Below are 20,015 nucleotides of genomic sequence, written 5' to 3'. Positions count from 1 at the left end.
CCCACCTTCCTAGTTTTTCCTCTCCTTCCCCTACCGCGTTCCCTAGCTACGGGATGTGAGGCTAAGAATTTCATCAGATGACGAATCACTTAAATGGTGGGTGTTCTGACAGGACCGTAACCCTGTGTAATCGTTACTGCGAAAGCGTAACCCAAATTTACTTTGACAAGTGACACACACCTCGTAGAGTTAACATGAACCACCTGCATGGAAAGAGCCTCCGTCCAAAGCACAGATACATCTTGCTTAGGCATAAGAACTTTTTTTTTTTTTAACAATACTGTAACTTAATAATTTACAAGCTGAAACTGATCACCCAGTATTTGAAATACGTCACAGCGAGTTACAGTTATCACTAGGACTTCACAGCAAATAAAACTTGTAGCTAAACATGCACAGATCATTATATATACAGTGATAAAAAAATAACGATGTACATTTTCTTGTAAGAAGAAATTAAGTAAATTCTTTGTGCATTTCAGGATTGAAACATCTAACCTATATAAAATTACTTTAAAATATGAAGTAAATATTTAACCCAAAACTTGAGAAATCTTTCGTAATCTGCAATATAGCCTTCTCATTTCTCTTTTGCTTTCTCTGACACAGAACTTAGGAATTTTATCCTCTAAGATATTTAACAGTAATGTGCAGATATAAAAAAATACGTCCTTTGTGGCAAGCTTGAACATATATATATATATATTTACAAACCTCCAGAACAAATTAGCATTAAAAAACACAGAAGTAGCAGATTGACATAGTGCTTTATTTAAGCTGTCTGTACGAAGGAAAATAATGTGCATCCCTATCATATACGTGTAAAAATACTAAGGATGTACAGTGTACAAAAACAGTTTCTCGTAGTTATTTCACATCCTTGTGGGTCATATACTTAAGGAAATAAACAGTTTAAGTATGACCAACAGTAATACGGTTTCTTGGGTTCATAGTCGTGTCTGCTTAATATCCTTAACCATATGACTAGATCTTGCATGGATCTAATGAAAGAACTAGCAAGGTCAAGAAATGTCACAAACTCTAAAGCTACAGGGAGGTAATTCAATTACCAATTTAGAGGTTTTTATTTAAATAAATACTTTACATTTCATGCTTGCCTGTAATGCACTACCAGGAGCAAGATAAGGAAATTCTACTGTAGACAGTACAAACAGTAGCAGCAAAGTGTGTACATTGAGGTGTAATATATAGACCCTGCAGTTAGTAAGGAAAGACCTTACTTTTGTACTCTAGGAGAAGCACATGGCCCCTGCAAGAACAGTCAGCTTTAAGAAGCTGCAAGTAAAGATGGGAAAAAAACCATAAAACAATACTGGAATAAATGTTCTTGAAGCGACAGGAATGTACTGGAAGATGGATTAGTGTGGAAAGCGAAGCTGTGTGCAAAACTGCCAAAATCCAAACAGAAATGACCTATTTCCTCCGAGATGGCTGCAGTACAAGAGGGCATACTGTATGTCATGGAGGTCAGTACAAGCTGGAGTCAAAGTCTGAAACGTATTGTGCTCGAAAGGCTCGCCAAGGTAACCAGCCACCACCTCCTGTCCGAATGCAACCACAACTGCGAACAGCAAAAGAAGAGCTTCAAAAGTTTCCCTCGGCACCCCTGGCCCATTCGTCTTCCATCCGTGTCTAACACTGGAAAGAGAGAGAACCCCCCAACCCCGGGCAGCACGAAGTGGCCACTGGCTCCCTCCGTAGCATAAACTCGATCAATGACGTTTTGGAAGGCAGGCAACACAATGCACAGCAAAGTCTTAAAAAGGTTTTCAAATAATTCACTGACAGGTATTTACCGCGAACCGCATTCTAACTAGCTAGGCGATGGCGAGCTAACCACAGGGTTTCTTCCGCACGCGAGGACGGGCTGGCCAGAGGCACGGCGCCGGTCGGGCATTAGCTAGAGGTGCCCTGTGTCAAGAAACTTATTGCTATTACAAGCTGAAAACATAGGGGGGAAAAAAACCCACAGGCATGTAACACAGATTTTGAATCACCATAGTTTTAGTCTGTAAGTACGAGGCCTTTGCAGAGAACTAATTAATGCCCGACTATTAAATACTCGGTTATTTCAGTCACTCACTGGCTGTGTCGGTGCAGACACCTCTACGCTCCCGGTGCAGAACAGACCTGCAACGCGTTTGCTGCGCTCCTCTCTCTCCGTAGAGGGATAATCCCTACACGTGTTTAGTGTTACAAGGTGACAGAAGGAGATCCTACGTAGTTAGAATATACATCACGATAATATATTTCTGACTGATTATCCATACTACAGATAAAACACGAAACATGAAAAATTGTCTAAATTAGTCTGCATCTTTAGCTGCCTTGCTTAAAATGCCCGTCTACCCCTTGATCGTCCCAGCACATGCACTGCCAGCAGTGGGCTTCATGCTCGGGCACGCAACTTGCCGCATCAAGAGGCGAAGGCATCTGCGTAGGAACATCTCGCCTTTCAGACTCACCTACTCATTCACACCACGCAACCGGTAATACTCCGCGATATCACAGTCTTCGTGGGAGCTAACAAGACCCGAATGCAGAGATACTTCAAATGATAATCCCATGGAGTCAGGGTTTTCCGACGTCGTTAGCAAGGGCACGTGCAACGCTATCGCTGCATCACGTAACGTCCCGACTCCTAGCACCAAAGGGTTTATTATTAAGATTATCATTGCTGAAGATCAAAGCTGAAGTTTATGCACACCTTCTGTTAGATACAGATCTTCGGAAATGGAAAGACGTTCTCCTATCAGTTTCTTGCGACGTTTTAAATTCAGTCAATCAGGTACCACGGTTACACGTAACATGCTGGGTTTCGGGACTCTTTTGGGACTCTTTTGGTTGAGGGCAAGCCTTGCTTGAGAACAGGCTGATCCCAGAAATTTACTCTTTGAATTATTAAAATAAAGTGCTTTTCTTGTAATCACTGTGGTCTCGTTGTTCAAATGCAATTCCTTCATATAGAACAGAAATTTTCTATTGTGTTGTCAGGGTCTTACATCACCTTCATCCTCAGTGGAGCACAAGATGTAGCTTTTTTGTCTGTTTTTAACCCTTTGGCACATGAAGTTGGAATTCCTCACCTCCATTGCCAAACAATTAAAAGACAGTATTTCATTCACAAAAATCTGATTCTAAGCAGTATGTACAATTTCAGAGCCTTGTTAAAATTTCCACATGGGAGAAAAGTGCATTATTCCCTTCAGCTTGTACAGTCCTTCCATATATTACAAAATTAACTGCTATAAGCCTGTTCTATCTAAGATGTAGCAGCATTTGCAAACATGACACATACAATCCTTATCTCTAAAAATAAATACTACTGCAGTATAACCAAAAAAAAAAAACAAAAAAACCCAACCAAAAACAACAAACCCCCAAAGAATATTCAGAGTTAAACACCTGGAGAAAAAGCTAATTCACAAACTCAAAATAAAACGAGTAAGGCAAACACCTGTTTACCTTGGTGCACACATTTTGGTGAAAAGCAATACCATTATGCCTGTCTACATTCTTCAGCCATCAGAGGTGATGTATATCATGAAAGAAAAAGAAAAGCATGAGAAAGATGTTATCTGGTGCAAATTATAAGACCCCTTAAACCACTTCAACTGCTGCTTTTATGCCTTCATTTCTTGCATGTATAATGTTCGATTCTCCATGATTGCACGTGAACCTGGAAGTTCTAAGTGGCAGGCTGGGTGAGCCCAGCCCTTCTGCTTCTTCTGTAGTATCCAACAGTAATTAAAAAATAATATATATATATATTTATATATATCAACAGTTTAAGTCCTTCTCTCAAACGTTTCCCAAACAAATTCCAGCCAGATGTTAATGACATAGACCTGCTTCAAGTAATGATATGCCTAACAAAAACCTTGCATATGTACATCACCACCCCTACGTTTCCTTGTTCTAACCAGCACAAACAGATGCAAGAAAGTGTTATAGACTGGTCTTTTTAGACTAATTACAATTTTGATTCATCTTCTGGAAGAAGATAAGCTGGACCAACACGGTTTTTTTGTTTAGCCTCCACTGTGAGGAAAAATAGATGACTCCTTGTGCACTAAGTGTACAATGCTGAAGCCGAGTCATCTACCTCCAAAGAAACTGTTAGTAACTTCTTGACGTTGCTATTAGACTGAGACTGTGGGCAGCAGCAACAGCGGGAGAGCGCAGTAGAGAAAAATCTCATATTTCATGCAAAACCAAAACGGATTTTAGGTAGGTCTGGGAAAGAAACTTGTTCAATTTGGAACGGTCTCTGAAAGTGCCCCCGCTATCTTAAATAGCATCTAGTACTGGTGGTGATGTTCAGGAATCATTTTCAGTGATAAACCTAAGATGACAGTGAAGCAGCAGAACAAAAAAGTTATTCTCGTCCACTTGCAGAGTAGGAAAACTGGGGGAAATGCGGCCGCCTCTCATTGTCCATGCAGTCCATACCATCCTCGTCATCTGTATTAAGGAAGAAGTTCAAAATGTCATTATATTGGCAACAAAATTTTATTATTCACCTGAAATGCGGTACATCTTTCGGGGTTCAAAGCTGAAGGTAAAGGCTCAAGTTAAAGTAAGACTTTATTAATGTGAGCTTATGCTCATACAGTAGAATGATTCCCACTGAAAGGACATCAATAGTCACTGAAAGGACTTCAATAAGTCACCATTTATTTCAGGGTAGGTTGGTTGGTTGGTTGGTTGGTTTGTTTTATTATGACTATCACCTGAGAACTTCAATCATTACTACCCCTTCTAGGCTAATCGAAACATGCCAGCACGTCTCGCTTCTGGCAGCCAAGAAGGCGACTGAAGCAGCCAGTTTACACTGGTTCTTAAGCTGAGTTCAGGAAGTCATAGTCTTCCTGTAGATATCTTTAAATATTCCTCCATTTCAAAGGGAGTTAAAGGGAAGAACAGCTACAAAATGAACAATTCTTGCAGGTTCTATGTGTTTCAATTCTTACATGTTATTTTTTAGTAAACTACTTATTTTTACAGTATTTACTGGGATCAGAGGAAACACGGACGAAGCCAAACTCATAAATATTTTTATTTACATAATTCCTGCAGTGCCAATGGAAACCAAGCACCAGATGTTGCCTAACTCTGAGAATTTGGATCTACACTCTCACATGGATTTTTAAACAGTGCTTATCCTTCAAGACTCCTATTGAAACTGTTATTCTAATGATGTATTTATTTGCAACCTTTCAGAATCACGTACCTTTTGTATCTTCATATATTCCATGAATAAAAACTAGCGTTAATGCAGCTTTGAGCAACTGCTATGATTAGGCTGCTTGACTTCAACAGTGAGTCTCAGTTCTGTAACTTCAAATACAATCTGCCCTTTACACTGTCAATTTAAATTAGGTTAGTGTACAGAGCTTGTTTGTTTTGTTATCAGTTTGATTACTCTAACTACAAGATATAGTTTCAATACTCACTTAGTGTGATTTGTAAAACTTTGATACCTAAATAACTGGCCTAAATGCTATGAAAATTATTTCTGTAACTACGAAAGATCTTTAGTTCAGCTGGAACTTTCCGATACAGAGTTACCAACCTTCCATCCCTAAAACACATTTTGAGCTCCTTTTGCATAATTACATCAGAAGGAGGTGATACCGTATTGTAGATAATATAATTACTTATAGATTTTAAAGAAACATAATTAAAAATCATCATTACTCATTAAGCATAAGAATTTATTATTCTTACGATGGGGCTGGGGTTGCAGCCCATACTAAGTTTCATTCTGCAGCAGCCAGACCATGACCAGAGGCCAAGACAGGTACTTGAGGCAGGTAGGTCGTTTCCCTGCTTTGCTCTGAATTCAGTAAATTTAAAGCTAAAGTCTTGGTAGCATCCACATATTTTGTACTGTTCCAGCCTTCGATGGATAAATAGCCATTCTCGTTGCATATGTGGAGTCTCAAGAGAACGGACTTTCTGATATTGAACTAACAGACTCCAAGTTAATCCACATTTTAGCAAAATTTGTTCAAATTACAAATATGAACAAATTCTTATCAAGATAGATGGGAGAAGAAAGGTTATTTTTTCACAGCAGGAAGACTTAAAATCCCTTAAATGACTGTGTTCAAACATTACAAATGCAAAATACAGAAAATACTCCAGATCTGTAAACCAACATAAAACTGTAGCTAAATCTGGGAATGGCAAAATACCAAAAAATGAGATAGCTCTATGGAAGGGTAATCAACCTTAACTATAGCCTTTATTGTCTACCTTTGTGATCTTCCTTCCCCATCCTCCAATTAAAAAAGCAAACAAAAAACCCACAACAAACCAAACCTCACCTAGAAAGGAAATTCATGCAAGAACTCAGCAACAAGATTTCAGCTGCTCTGAGTGGGTAAGTAGCTCTGTTAAGCCCTAGCTTGGCCGATCAGATCACGATTCTTGTGTGTAGCAGAAGATGACAAAAATACAAACTGCAGTGAAACTACGTTCACTCCAACAAAGGAACTCCGTGCCAGGCCCAGCGCAGCAGTTATATCCCTATTAATAATTTCTTTAAGAGCTCCGCTGAAGCACAGGACTCGGTAGGAAATTTCATTTTCAAGTAATTTATATCTACACGAGAGACATCAACTTGTCTCTGGCCGCTCTTTTTTTTAATTTCTTTTGGTCTTCAAAGTATTTTAACATATGCCTAACTTCCTAAACTGAGACAACCCACTGAAGTCACTAGCAGTGTCCACATGCTTAAAGCAGGGTCCATGTTTCAAATACTTTGCCAAACTGGGACCTTAACTCCCAACCAGCAAACATTTGAAGCTGCTGTTTTCATTTATTTAAAAAAAACCCAAACAAACAAAAAACAAACAAAAAACCACCCATGCAACCCAGAGTGATCTAATATTCTAAGCTTTGTAATTACTCCTTTTTCAAAAGGGCACTATAATTGAGAGTTACTCTTACACACTTCCCTATGAAGACTTTTACCAGTAGCAGTGAGAACAGCTTTTCCATTCAAACTGAAAAAACCTTACACAGTGCTTTGTTACGAACTAATTATTTTTGAGGTAAGCTTATGCATAATTTCTGACTTACATTTTTCAGGCGGCGTTATTGTAATAGTCTGAGCTGTAAATTCTTCATCGAAATACCTGGTGTCTGTCTCAGATGTCACTTGAGGTTTAAAAGGAGGTACAAGCTGAAAGAGATCAAGGAACAAAATGAAATTACTATACCTGAAACCAGCAAAACTACTACCAGGAAAACAAGTTCTTTTTCCCTATGCCCCAGATCAAACCTCCCAGTGGGTCTGTGGAGAGGCACCCAAATCTCTAACTTCTAGCAAGAGACAGAAGCCATTAGAGTCAATCCCAAAAATACTAGTTCAGAATCCAGCTAAAAGCCCAACACAGTTAAACTCCAAGTACTGCTCTCACGTGACTTGCAGATAAACTGAGCTGCATAAAGATAATTACCCAGAAACCCTTCAGGCCATTCTAATTACCCGCAGAGATGTCAGGCAAGGGCACCTCTAGGTACTTCACCTCAGCTGGGTGGTATAAAGAGCTACGGCAGAAAGGACTGCAAAGAGAACACAGTAAGCACAACGCGTTTTTTTTCAGGGTGAAGGCCTACATCTAAACTTACCTTTAGAAGAAATTATGGGAAAATAAATTTTGTATTTGAAAAAAGGCCAGTTCATGCTTAAGTGAGTTGCTGGATCTCATCCTGCCTACTGCTTTCACAGTACAGTGCGGTATTTCCCAGCATCTCTAGTATTTGCTCACAGCTCACAGGCAGGACTTCTTGCCCCTCTTTTGAACCAGCCTTGCTATTCACCTTCTCCTCCGGAAAAACAGCCTACAGGCCACAGATTTTAACTGGAAGGCATATTCAGTATGGAATATCACACTGCATGGTGCCAGTCAAAAACAATACAGCAGTTTAGCATGGCATGATATTGCCATGGAGGGGGAAAGGAGGTGCAGAAGACAATGTTTTGTTTTGTAACTTGGTGCCCTTTGGTGTTATCTGCTCATAGGCAACTTAAAATGCACACCCTGAACATGGTGTAGCAATTTCCCTTTCTAGGAAAAGTTAAATTATGGTTGACTGATATTATCAGACCTTGTGTGTGGTTTTCTCTATTTTCATGTTATCTCTCTCCTCAACCAGAACACCAACAACAAATAATTAAGTCGCTAATTTACCCCAGAGCAAAGGAAGCAAAACTGCTGTTAAACCCCTTCCCCTCACCGAGGTTCAATGCACTAGACGTGATTTACAATACATAATGCACATTTCAGAAACTCTTCTTTTTGATGATAACTTTTTACAACAAGAGTCTTCACTATTTTACTATGTTCGATGCACAAGACTTTTTTGGGGTTTTTTACAGCTTTTACTGCATGAACCACGAATGTTAGAAGCAGCTCTGGATCTCAGTGCTAACCAAAGGAGACTACACAATTCACAAACTGAGCCATCCAAAAGCCAAAGCAAGCTAGCCTGCCCTAGGAGGACTAGATTGTGCAAGTATGTAGTGCTGCACAACCAGCCAAAGAAAGAGCTCTTTCAACAAGATGTTCTTCACACTAGATCTCTATCTAGATAATTATTAATTCCTAATACTTTACAGTTTGGGATTGTTTTGATCAGAGATCAGGCCTAAATGATTAAAATATGGTAAAGTGCATAAATGGGGCATCTAAACCACAGCAAAATGAAAGCAAAAAACCCTAAATGAAAGCACATGTAGATGCATATACTCACACAAAACCTCTCTCCATTTTTTATCGCCATTACAAATGCACGTACAAACTCCTATTGTTTCCAAACCCAGGTTGAAAACTGCCGCCCAGTTCTATTCATGTTTTCCTTCTCCCATAGGACATACTACACTGACAGGTGGTAACATGAAAGCCATGGTAGCTGGAGAAAGATACCTTCACTGTACCCTGCAATATGAAAACCACACCAGAATGCTGGGCGGTTCTTTGGCCATGGGACCAGATTCTGCCTCCACCCCTCCCTGGATACACCTACAAGTCCTTCAGAATTACCCTTCATTCAACAATTTGACTCTTTTTTTTCCAGCAACAGTTCATTTGTCCTTTTGAGTTTATACTAAGAGTTCTATTTTATCTGATCCAAATCATCAGTAACAGTCCAAGCAATTATTAAGCAAAAATAAATCCATCACTTGCATATACTTATAACAGTACAAAAGATCTGATTAATACTTTAGAAAACTAAATTCACTTTTCACTTACATTTTCCTGAATGTAAAACATACAACAGCAGAGGCGGTTTCAAGTAAAGGTTTTGGGCATAGTAAGACTAATGCTTAAGGAACTAACATATATAAACTCAACATCAGAAGAATCTTCCAGGTATAAATCCAGTTACATCCGGTGTTTAAAAACAAAGTATTCTGCTTTATCGTACAAATTCCTGCACTTTTATGAAAATTATTTTTGTATGCATCCTGGCCATCCCAATGAATTCTGCACTATGAAAACAGATTTCCAAATCTGTTGTGTGTGTATGTCCCCCAGCAGAGCAGCCACACGATTCCTAAGTACAGAGTTACTGCAGTGGAACATCCCAGACTGCCATTTTTCTGATGCCTCAGAGAAGAACATGCAAAAAGTCAAAAAAAAAAAAAAGGGGGGGGGGGGAATTACATGAAGCTAAGTAATGTACTCTACTCAAGGCCAAGTAACCACCAGACCACCGCTGCACATCCTTTTAAGAGACTTTCTGCAGTTCTCAGCAACTGAAGTAAACATTAGGTAAATTCGGTATGAAAAATATCCACTAGGTAACAGGTTATTATAACAATTTTACTATTTCCCTGATTGGGATTATTTTTGCAGATCAGAAACAGAAAATGCCATTTCACAAGAATTAAAACTCTTCATATGAAAATACAGGCTTAGGAAAAACTTTCTTGTTTCTCAAGTCAAGGACAAGAAACAATGTCTTTCCAATGGCGCAATGCACATCTCCACTCTTACTACGAAGTAAACCAGAGACCTTTCATGCTACAACCATTATGTGAAGAGAAGGAGAAAACACTCCCTATGCAGTCTTTAACAACTGTGATTTAGGTCAAAGTAGTTAATGAAACATTAAAGGAAGGGCAGGGGAAGATCATAATATATAGCAATGTATGGACGTGCAACCAGAGAGGGAAAAGATAATGCAATAGCTGACACATTTCTTCCTCAAAGTTACTGGCTAATTACTGGTTTACTCAAGGCTTCTTTTCCTTCTTTTTTTCTTTTTTTTTTGTCCACCAAAACAAACAGGCCTCACTACAACTTTAGATCACCCCCTTGTTCTCTCCATCTATCTGAAAGAGTAATGGTTATGAAAATACTTTGAAAACCTTATTTCAGAAAAAGCAGCACAGTACTAAATGACTCCTAAGGAACAAATAATCACAATAACAATTTCAGTCAGGTATGAAAAGCACCATTAAAACAAAATTCGTCAACCACAGGTGATGGGAGGAAGTTGGTGCTCCGATTCGATGCTCAGTAGCTAGGATTAATAGAAAACTGTTTATCAATAGCATTCAGTAAGACAGCTAACGAACCTTCCCGTTATGGCAGAAGTTTAGCTGACTGGGGAGGTGAAACAAGTAAACACACCGAACTCCAGGCTGTAACCAGAAGGGAGGAATCCAATTGAAATTTATGTCACTGGTGTTTTGAGATTCATCCTTCTTACAGCAGTACCTTTCATATCCTGGACATTAAAAGCAGTCGGAAACTTCAGTGACTGCAAAAACAAACCATGCAGCCACGTGGCTCTCTGCAACAGCTTAGGCTTGCGTTTATACAAGCTGTACCCTCACATACACCAACCATCCCTACAGCCTGTGGGAAAGAGGAAATGAAGATGCACAGATACAAGTCAACAGAGAGCAGCAGGAAGGTTTCTTAATTCTTTCCACACACTTCGCCTCCTTCCCTCACAGCACCATTTCCACCAGCACAACTATGAGGATGGCCAGAACTGAGCATCACTCCTTTTGACCTGCTCTACCCGACTCACACCAAAACAACTGTGGCTACAGTTTTGTGGACATCCCACTCCAGACTCTGGACCTGGCACCACAGGCACACCTCACCTCACCCCAAATAAATTATTTCTCTGATCTTCATATCATTGTTGGGATACTTGCAAGACACAGTCTCAATTTTAATGGGAGAATCTCTAAAATAACTTACTGGTTCCTGTAGAATTCTTACAAAGAAATGAGGAACCAGCACGTGGAGCTTAGGCATCACCTCCAGAAGAAAATGAGAGAAAGGCAGTAAGAAATCCTTTCCTAACAACCTTTCAGACAAACCAGGAGCAGAGTATGGTATAAATGATGCGCACAAGTATATGCAGAGGGACACGGTACTTCAACACCACATTCGGGAGACTGGAGACAGAACCATTCAAGACAGATTTTGCAAGGCATGTCACTAACATGCCAGGCCATGCTACAGAAATTTGGCAATCATCTTTTTGGAGGATTGCCACCTTTGTTCAATAATGGTTAGATTTTACTTAAAAGCAGAAAGTAAAATCACCACAAATTCCAGCTGTTATGAAATTGTTAGAAAGACAAATAAGGTGCAACTGCTGCAGAGATAACCACTGAGATTGACACAGAGCCTGCATAACAGCTGAGAAGCTTCACCATACATCCCAAGGGAGACTGAAGCTAAGGCTCAATGACAAAGAACAAAACACCCAACGTTAACTTCAGCTCTGACGGTCACAACATGAAGATGCCGCTCTACACCCAGCGGCATTTCATGTTTGGTGCTACAAGGAAATGGTGTCCAGCTGCTATCGCCACAGCTTTTCCCCACTTCTGACTTGAGAAGTCACAAAATCCAAGGGTTACGTGAGCACCGCAAGGCACAGCCAGTACCTGTGTCCAAAATGAGTAAGATGAGCTTTTGTTAAGAGCAGGCCTTGTCAGTCTGCGTGAGCATCGCACTGCTCGGTCCCGGCTGCCAAGCTTCAGTATGGGATGATTTTCCTGCACTAGTGGTCTGTAGAAATCCAGGCAGAACACACTTGAACCAGACAGGAGACTGCACCCGAGCACCCGGGAATTTACTCTAAGGACCACAAATACAGATTTCACGTGTGTGTGTCTGTGTACAAAGACATAAAAGTCTAAACTCAGTGCAAGTTAAGTGACTATAAGAGTTGATGTTCAAGACAAAAATCCAATTTCACACCCATCTGTCAAGCTGAATCTGCCCCAGCCTTTTCCAAGGCTTAGTGTTAGAAATGACAGCAGAAGCAATATCAAATTCTTAGTGTCTTTATTAGCTCTGGTGAATGGCACTTCCATTTGGCATCCATCGAGAGCAGTGTGTGAGAAACACCACTGTTTTTCCACAGTTGAAGACCTGGGAAACTTGCCACCCATCTCTTGGGGGAAGGCGAGGGGCAGGTACAGTACCTGACTGTTACAGTCACACGGAGACAAACAGACAGGCTCTGTCCTGCACCTTGAGCTTTCTCATGCTTACTGAACAATTACACAAATACTTCAGTATGAGAGAAAATACGTAATGTTACTTGCTCAAAGACAATCTGACAGGAATCGTTTGTCTTGGTGTTGTACAGGAAGTGGCTGAAGCTACCTGAAAGGAACTGCAATGCGCTCCATCTGCCAAATGAATAATATGACACTTAACAACATCAGTTTGATCTGCCTTTTTCTTTCAATTTAAAGGGAATTTTCCTTCCAATGAACTCAAAATTAACACTACTGTTAGAATCTCATCCACCAACAGACTGCAGCCGAACAGTGTTCCAAGATGAAGTGTGAAAGGAGTAAGAGGTGCAGCTATACACCACCCCCACTGAATTATTCATTTAAATAAACTAGATAGCTAGATTACAATCTCTAAACTCCCAAGCACACTCCTTCTTTATATGATTTTATATATATATATTTATATATATATATGAATTTATATGAAGCATTCTTTATGTATCATATAAGTAATAAAGAGTGAGCACTGTTGTTCAATTTCAAGTTTTATCCATAAGGAATAATTATTTGTATCTTATGGTTCAACTTCAGCATGACATTCCGAGTTGTCCAATTAAAAAAAAATAAAATCACTGCCACATCCCAACATATATGCCACTTCTTTACTAATAAATTACCATTTATGAGATTAACTCTGCTTTTCTCACAGCTTACGTATTTTGAAAGTAACAAAACAGATATTTCAATAATGCCTTGCATTGTCATCATATGCTGTATCTCAACAGCTTCCATGCAGTTTATTATTCAAGTCTGACATACACCAGAAACTGTGTCAGTTGTTACAGTTCTTTCTGGTTATGAAAGTTAATTAAGTATTGGTAATTAAGTGTTCGTGATCTGATGTCCAGAAATCAAACTTCCATCTACTTTAAACTTTCCTGAAGAACCAAAACGGTAAAGTTGTTATTTTCAAGAATGAAACAAGAGACAGATTAGGCAAATCAGAATGGTGAAAAAAATAAATCATACTGTGAGAAGAGACTGGGGTCACACATCACTGAAATATACCCTTGTACTTCGTCACAAGCATGCTCAGCTGGAAGTTCTGAAAACATGTCAATTCACAAAGAGACTTGCAAATTCAAAAAAAAAGAAAAGTATTTGTAATAACAAACTAGCTACCTTAATGACATTCCAAATAAACAGTCTATTTTCACGTAAACTGAAATTTATTAACTTACAAAATAACACAATAAAACATTTTAAAAGGATACTAGCAAAGCTTGTCTCAAAATGTGATGGTTTTCTGTTGCGTATCTGTTAATATGTGTTCCTTCATTTAAACGTCTTCTAAGCTCCCTTGAAAGCAAATGCTTGGTGACCCTAAAAATCATGCAGAGATACTAACAACGCCAACTCTTAGTTCAGCCTTCCAGCATTAGGTCCTCAACAATATTTTAACGAAAAATACTTAAGTCCTTTAAAACACTGTTTTTCCTGTCCTAACAACAACTTTTTGTCCTTTTTCTGATATTAGCTCAGTTACCAAAGGAAACAGGAGCTGATGAGATTATGCACTCTGTCAGTCTGTACGTCCTTCCCTAACAAATTACAAATGGCTGGGCAAACACACCAGGACAGAGAAAAGACTTGGCACATACACTTCCCACAGTGTTTCTGAATCTAGTTTACTGAATAGAAGAGAGACATCCCTGTCCATCCGCCTCAAATTGAGTTTCCACTGAGGGAAAGACAGTAATTTGAGTTGAGCTTCAAGCCAGTCAGTAAGCATTCATGCAGGCACTGGTCCATCCCCATTCCCGGCCCAGAGGCCGGCAGCCTGCTGCCCAGCCTGGGAAATAACCTGTGGACCCTGCTAGGACTCTGCATGTGGTGGTCCTAGGCCCGGGGAGGAGGAAGAGCTGGGATTTCAGTGGGGTGGATGGACACACAGCACAAATCCACAGGAAGGCAGGCTTCTGCAGGGGGTTTTGCCCCTGGACAAACTCTTTTCCAAGTGATACAATGCTGATACGATGGCCAGAGTGAAACCACAACCCCCAGGACTACAGCAACACCCCTTTGTATATTTTCCTCCCTGTAAATTCAAGTAGCTGGGGGAAGGGTGGTGATCAACCACTAGGTCTGCCCACGTAGTTTGAAGTATCACTGGAAACACAATGAAAAGATCAGACTGGTTAGCAGTTTTCTGATCTTTTTACTACTTTGCATGGCAACAACACAAAAGCAAGTAACGAGGGTCATTTCTAGAGCCTTTTTTGCACTGCAGATAATTGCACAAAAATAGTACGACTCAAATAGCAACAGCCTAAAACCAGATGTTGGTATTTTCCTATTTCCCTCCTGCCCTTTCCCTTAAAATCCGATACACCAAAGTACTTAAACGTGCATTTAAGATCATAGCTATACTGCAGATTTTGCCAGGCCTGAACCCAAGGCTTCGACCATGGGATTTTATCCTCTGCTGTCGTTGTGTCTTAAGCAAAGTAAAGGTAGCCACAGATGAAGGGTGAGGAGCAGCTTCTCACAGCCGTCGGACGTCATGCTGAAACGTCAGACGTCATGCCCGTCACAAGCGCGGGTGCCTGCAGCCAAGTCAGACACCCCAGCTTTAACCACTACTGCCACTTGCCCCTGCTCCCTTCCCAGTACTAACAAATAAATTTGCCAGCACTCCCTAATTTGCTTCAGGAACAATCGGAGGTATCATCAGAAATCAGGAGATATATGTATCTCAGCCCGAATTCCCATGTGGCTTCTTTCTTCTTTCATCCATATCACGTGCAGGAGGAAACCCAGGCTTCACTGAAAGGTCTGGCTCTCTTTTGACATGAGGCTACCTGAGTGCTTCAAGCTGCAAGCCTGAAGACATACCCAAATTCCTACCTTTAAATTAATGCCCATGTGGTTTTTGTTCAGTGAAAGACCTTAGACAGAACATCCGACAACTTAAGAATATTTTTGCATCCCAAATAAAAATATGGTAAAACAATTCTTAAATGAGTAACAGAGAAATTTCAAAAAGCTTCCTGATTCTAGCTAAAAATAAAACAAATATTTTATTTAAAAGTATAAGGGGCTTTTGAAGTCTTCAGAGTTTGCCAAACTATTCAATTTCTCATACTCAGGCACAGAGATGAAAACTCATCAGGGCTGAGATGATCACAGGAAGAACCTGGCACAGGCTGCTCTCTTTCATATGCCCTCATGGTTTTTCTGCCAAAAATAAATACATCTGATCACAAATGCTAACTATTATACATTTCTCATCTAAAGGCAATGACCTTCTCTGCTCCAGTGTGCCATACAACATTTTATTATCATTGTGTAGTATCAAATTAGTTTAACTAGTTAGCAGTATCAGAGAGCTAATAATTCCATTTGACCATTTGGATCCATTTGACCTGACAGAGCTACCGTTTGTTGCACGAAATAATCTAAATTTACAGATATATAATTCCATCTTTAATCACACCAGTAAAGTGATAACCTAGTAATCTCTAGGAAAACATAGATAACCTACTTAATCTCTAGAAAAAAATGCTAAAACTAGTGGCACAGGAGCATAGTGTGCACATGTAGAAAACTATCCCCCAGCAACTATTTGGAATATACGTGATTTTTTTTTTTGTTTCCATTACTCCGACTGCGAACTTCAGTACTTTCATTGCTAACAGAAACACACTCCTGAAATGCAGCCAGAAAATTACAGTTTCATGGTGCATAAACCTCAGGCAAGAATACTGTGAAATATTTTTACTATGCAAATAATTATATCAACTATCAATTTCATCAAATGACCCCACTGCTGAAGACTGTACTACTAATAATAACCAGCAACAGAAGCAAGCATAGAATAAATCTATTTGAAAATCAAATTTGTTTGATGCACATTCCTCACGAGGTATTTTAGAATACCAAAACCTCAAAAATATTCATATTAGCACTCTAATAAACATACTGAGTGAAAGTTCATTAACTTTATTATAACGTTTGAAGTTTTTCTTTCCGAGCACACTCAGCATACTTCAGAACCAGTAAGACTGCGTGTGCAGAAGAAACAACTGGATATTTTAACCACCTAGACAAATGGCTTCATAATCGGAAGAAAACTATTTTTAATTAAACACAAAAACATACTGTCAGAAGTAATTTTCATGAGTTATTTTTCCATAAAGAACACATTGTGTGTCAATACTGCACAAAGCAATTCCTATGATCCTTGAAGTTAACTGTTCAACTGAGGAAATTCAATTGATTTTTTTTGACGGCAAATTTAGTTTCTCAAAGCAACAGCAGACATAGTAAACAATGAATGACTACAAGGTCTCCAGTTGTAACACTCCAATAAGCCATATACACCTTATTGAACATACAAGCAAAATACCTGCATTTATATATTTTTATATAATTATATAAATTTATATATGTATTTATACCTGCAAAATACCTCCTTTTATTTTAATAGCTCAGAATAAGATCCTGACTGAACGACATTTGCCATGTTGATTTGTAAAGACTCAATGTGCATGCTTAAAAATTAAGTGTTTCTATATTTTCTTAACTAAATACGATGTTGAACATAGTGTAGAACTGAGAGCTCTATTTCTAATGTAAAACAATTAAGAAATCTTTCTCACCAGAGCAAGAGTAATGTAATAGCTTTTTCTTTCTCACTCACTCCTAGCACATTGCAATCCAATCAATTTTAGTGGGGGTTTTTTTAACCCCAGAAAGGTCCTCAGCTTGTATTTTTAGATTTTATCCTCAAAGTGTATCTCTACCATGTCCCTACAAAACTAACCAAAGGTTGAGCTCATAAAGTAATCCGATTAATATACGTGCTCTGATTATTTATTTTAGAGTTTCTTGACACCTCGTGATACTGCCAGGGAAAAATCGCACATGTATCAAGTAACTTCAGAGTACCATATTTTATATCATCGTGTACAGGCTCTTATTTCAATTCCGGTATTTGTTGGAGAAGTACCACACCAACAACCACACATTTTTAAAATTCCAGTTCAACAACAACTGAAAAAACAGTTTGTATCATTGACATTGTAGTATAAACATATTCTGCTCACTCATATGTCTTCCATTTTCCTTTTATTTGAACAAAGGGAAAAAAAAGGAGAAAAATCTATCATTTAAAGTTACGCAGCTCAACTGGCAGATTAACAATGTAAAACAGTTGGGGGAAAAAAAAGACTTTATCAAAATAGAAGGAGTTTATAGCAACAAGTAAATTCTTACACACGTACTGAGAAAAAAATCAGCTTCTGTATATGAAACAACTTAAGTCAAATTGCGTTTCACTACTGAGTAAGACAAATTCATTTTCTAAAATCATCCCCAAAGTGTTGATCATTACAGGAACAGGACCGGGTTTAGAGAAAACTGTTCCAATTGAATTCCCAGTACTCACTTTCTCCACAAGCTGTTTTGGCTCAGTGTTTTAATGCTATTTTAATTTCCTTAGATATCTCTTTAAAAAGAAGTTTGAAAAAGATTTCTACTTAAAGACAAACAATCAGAAAGTAGATTTTTTTGCTATGAGTCACTTCCAATCACTTCATTTTCCTATTTCCGTAAAACACCTTTTCAGTAAAAGGCAGAAATAAAAAGAAAATTCAGGATAAACTTCCATTACGTTTTGTCACATTCTCTTGAGTCATACACCCACTTTTCTCTTGAAGGTCCAGGAAGAAAAAGGAAAGGAAAAGATTTAGACATTTACATAATAAAAGAAAAATCTTTGCTGTGTTTAGCTTGGTTTGCAAAATTTATTTTTGGTCCACTGACAAGTTATTACTGAAAAACAAAAGATTAAGTAAGTACACCTAGTTCAGAATAATTACTCATTTGTGTCAACACAAAAAGTTGCAAAGAAAAACATGACTGACTTCAGAGAGCAGCAGTCCTATGACTATCGGTTGAAACCACCTTGCAGAAGCCAGATTATTCAATGTCATATAAAGACATACCTTTTTATCATATACATCTTGCCAATTTACTCCAGCAAAGAAGCTATGACGCATGATTTCTTTTGCATCATCTGGGCCTCCACCAAGTCTAAAGAGAGCGGAAAAAAAAATCATATTAAACAAGCGTTACTTTTAAAGGGAGACTAGGTTCTTGTGATGATTAAAGAAGTCACAATTTGTTTTTGACTATCTGGGAACAATTCTCTCATATTTAATATGTAATTCTCACCTGTTTAATATGGATTCAAGTGATCTCAAGAGAAAATGTGATAGTAGAAGTACCCATGCCATGGTCTATTCTATTTGATTATTCCAACTATGGTGCTCACTACTGTCCATGATGAGCCTTTTCAATAATTCATTCATTTTAAAAACATACTTAAGTTTAGTTTTCTTGAAAGACCAACTAACATTCTGGCACTATTAAAACCCGAAACCAACCCAACAATGCTGACATAAAATTTTTCCAAGGAGGTGCCAGGCACTGAATCAGTAATGACTCACACATCATTTTTATACAGTGTTCACTGCTGTTGCATCTGGGTGCTGTAACAATTAACCAATTACCATAAAATAGTCTCAATCTGAGTCAATTAGTATAAATTAATAAATTGTAGGCCTGCTGAGAAGGTTATTTAAAGGCCATTGTAAATAACCACACTATTCACTGTGGCCCATAGCTTGCCAAAGCTAGACTGTGGCAAATCATCTTCGGAAGTGAATTACACCTACTTTGGGTGGACTTGCCCAAGGTGATTTGAGTTCAGTGAAGTGGCCACCACTGCCAAAAGAGGAGGGTCCCACCCCTGCCCATACCTCTCCCCTCTCGCTTGCATCTACAGCATCATTCCCACTGATGACTGTGAGCTGAGTCAGCTCACTACCCTGGAAAAAAACGAACCCCGCAGTGAGAAAATGAGAAAGAACTGGCTATTTTTTGTCACATTAGCAAGTCAAACTTGACTCTACAAGTTTAGTGAGCTCTCTTGAGCTGCTGCTGTTGATGGAGAAAGAACCACACATCCAGTGAAGGGAATCTCTGCCCCTTTCAACAGCACGAGGACTTTCAGGACCGCTCAGCTCTCATCTAACTTCTTCCTGAGACTGGCTATCCTACTGGTCTAGCAGAGAGAAGCTGCAACAGAAAAAAAGCTAATCATAACTGAACAAGCAGCCCATGCTTGTTAAATATCGATGAGTGACACAAGCAGTTTGTGTTTCCTTAAAAGGAACTGCTAAAGATATAAAGACAAATTTTAAAAACAACCTTTTAAGTAAGATAAATTACTCTCAAAAGCATTTATTGCAAGGAGCAATAATTCCCACAACCAAGAAAAGAGATCTGTATTGGAATTACCCTGCTGCCAAATTACACAAATATTCTGGACTACTACCTCAGTCTTGCAATAACTGGGTGTAAAGTTCTTCTCATTTCCAAGCTGTATTCCTCTTTGTTTCTCAGCTACTCATTG

General features: G+C 38.9%; 1 protein-coding gene across 3 annotated transcripts in view; it reads right to left on the bottom strand.

The window, feature by feature from the left end:
• Nucleotides 1-632: 632 nt before the first annotated feature.
• The window catches only part of AKT3 (AKT serine/threonine kinase 3), a 157,076-nt gene continuing 137,693 nt past the window's right edge, over nt 633-20,015 (bottom strand). For 2 of the 3 annotated variants that reach the window (XM_054194072.1, XM_054194071.1), the window contains exons 12-14: nt 18,544-18,631; nt 7,111-7,213; nt 634-4,485 (exon numbers count right to left, since the gene is read on the bottom strand). In XM_054194072.1, the coding sequence (XP_054050047.1) occupies nt 4,400-4,485; nt 7,111-7,213; nt 18,544-18,631 (277 nt within the window). In that variant the 3' untranslated portion in view covers nt 634-4,399. Of the gene's footprint in view, nt 4,486-7,110; nt 7,214-18,543; nt 18,632-20,015 lie in introns of all 3 variants that reach the window. The other variant, XM_054194073.1, reaches the window with a different exon arrangement.

Source organism: Rissa tridactyla, chromosome 3, assembly GCF_028500815.1.
Source record: "Rissa tridactyla isolate bRisTri1 chromosome 3, bRisTri1.patW.cur.20221130, whole genome shotgun sequence".
Classification (NCBI taxonomy): Eukaryota; Metazoa; Chordata; class Aves; order Charadriiformes; family Laridae; genus Rissa; species Rissa tridactyla.
The sequence above is the reverse complement of the archived record's forward strand: the minus strand, read 5'-3'. Positions and strand labels throughout refer to the sequence as shown.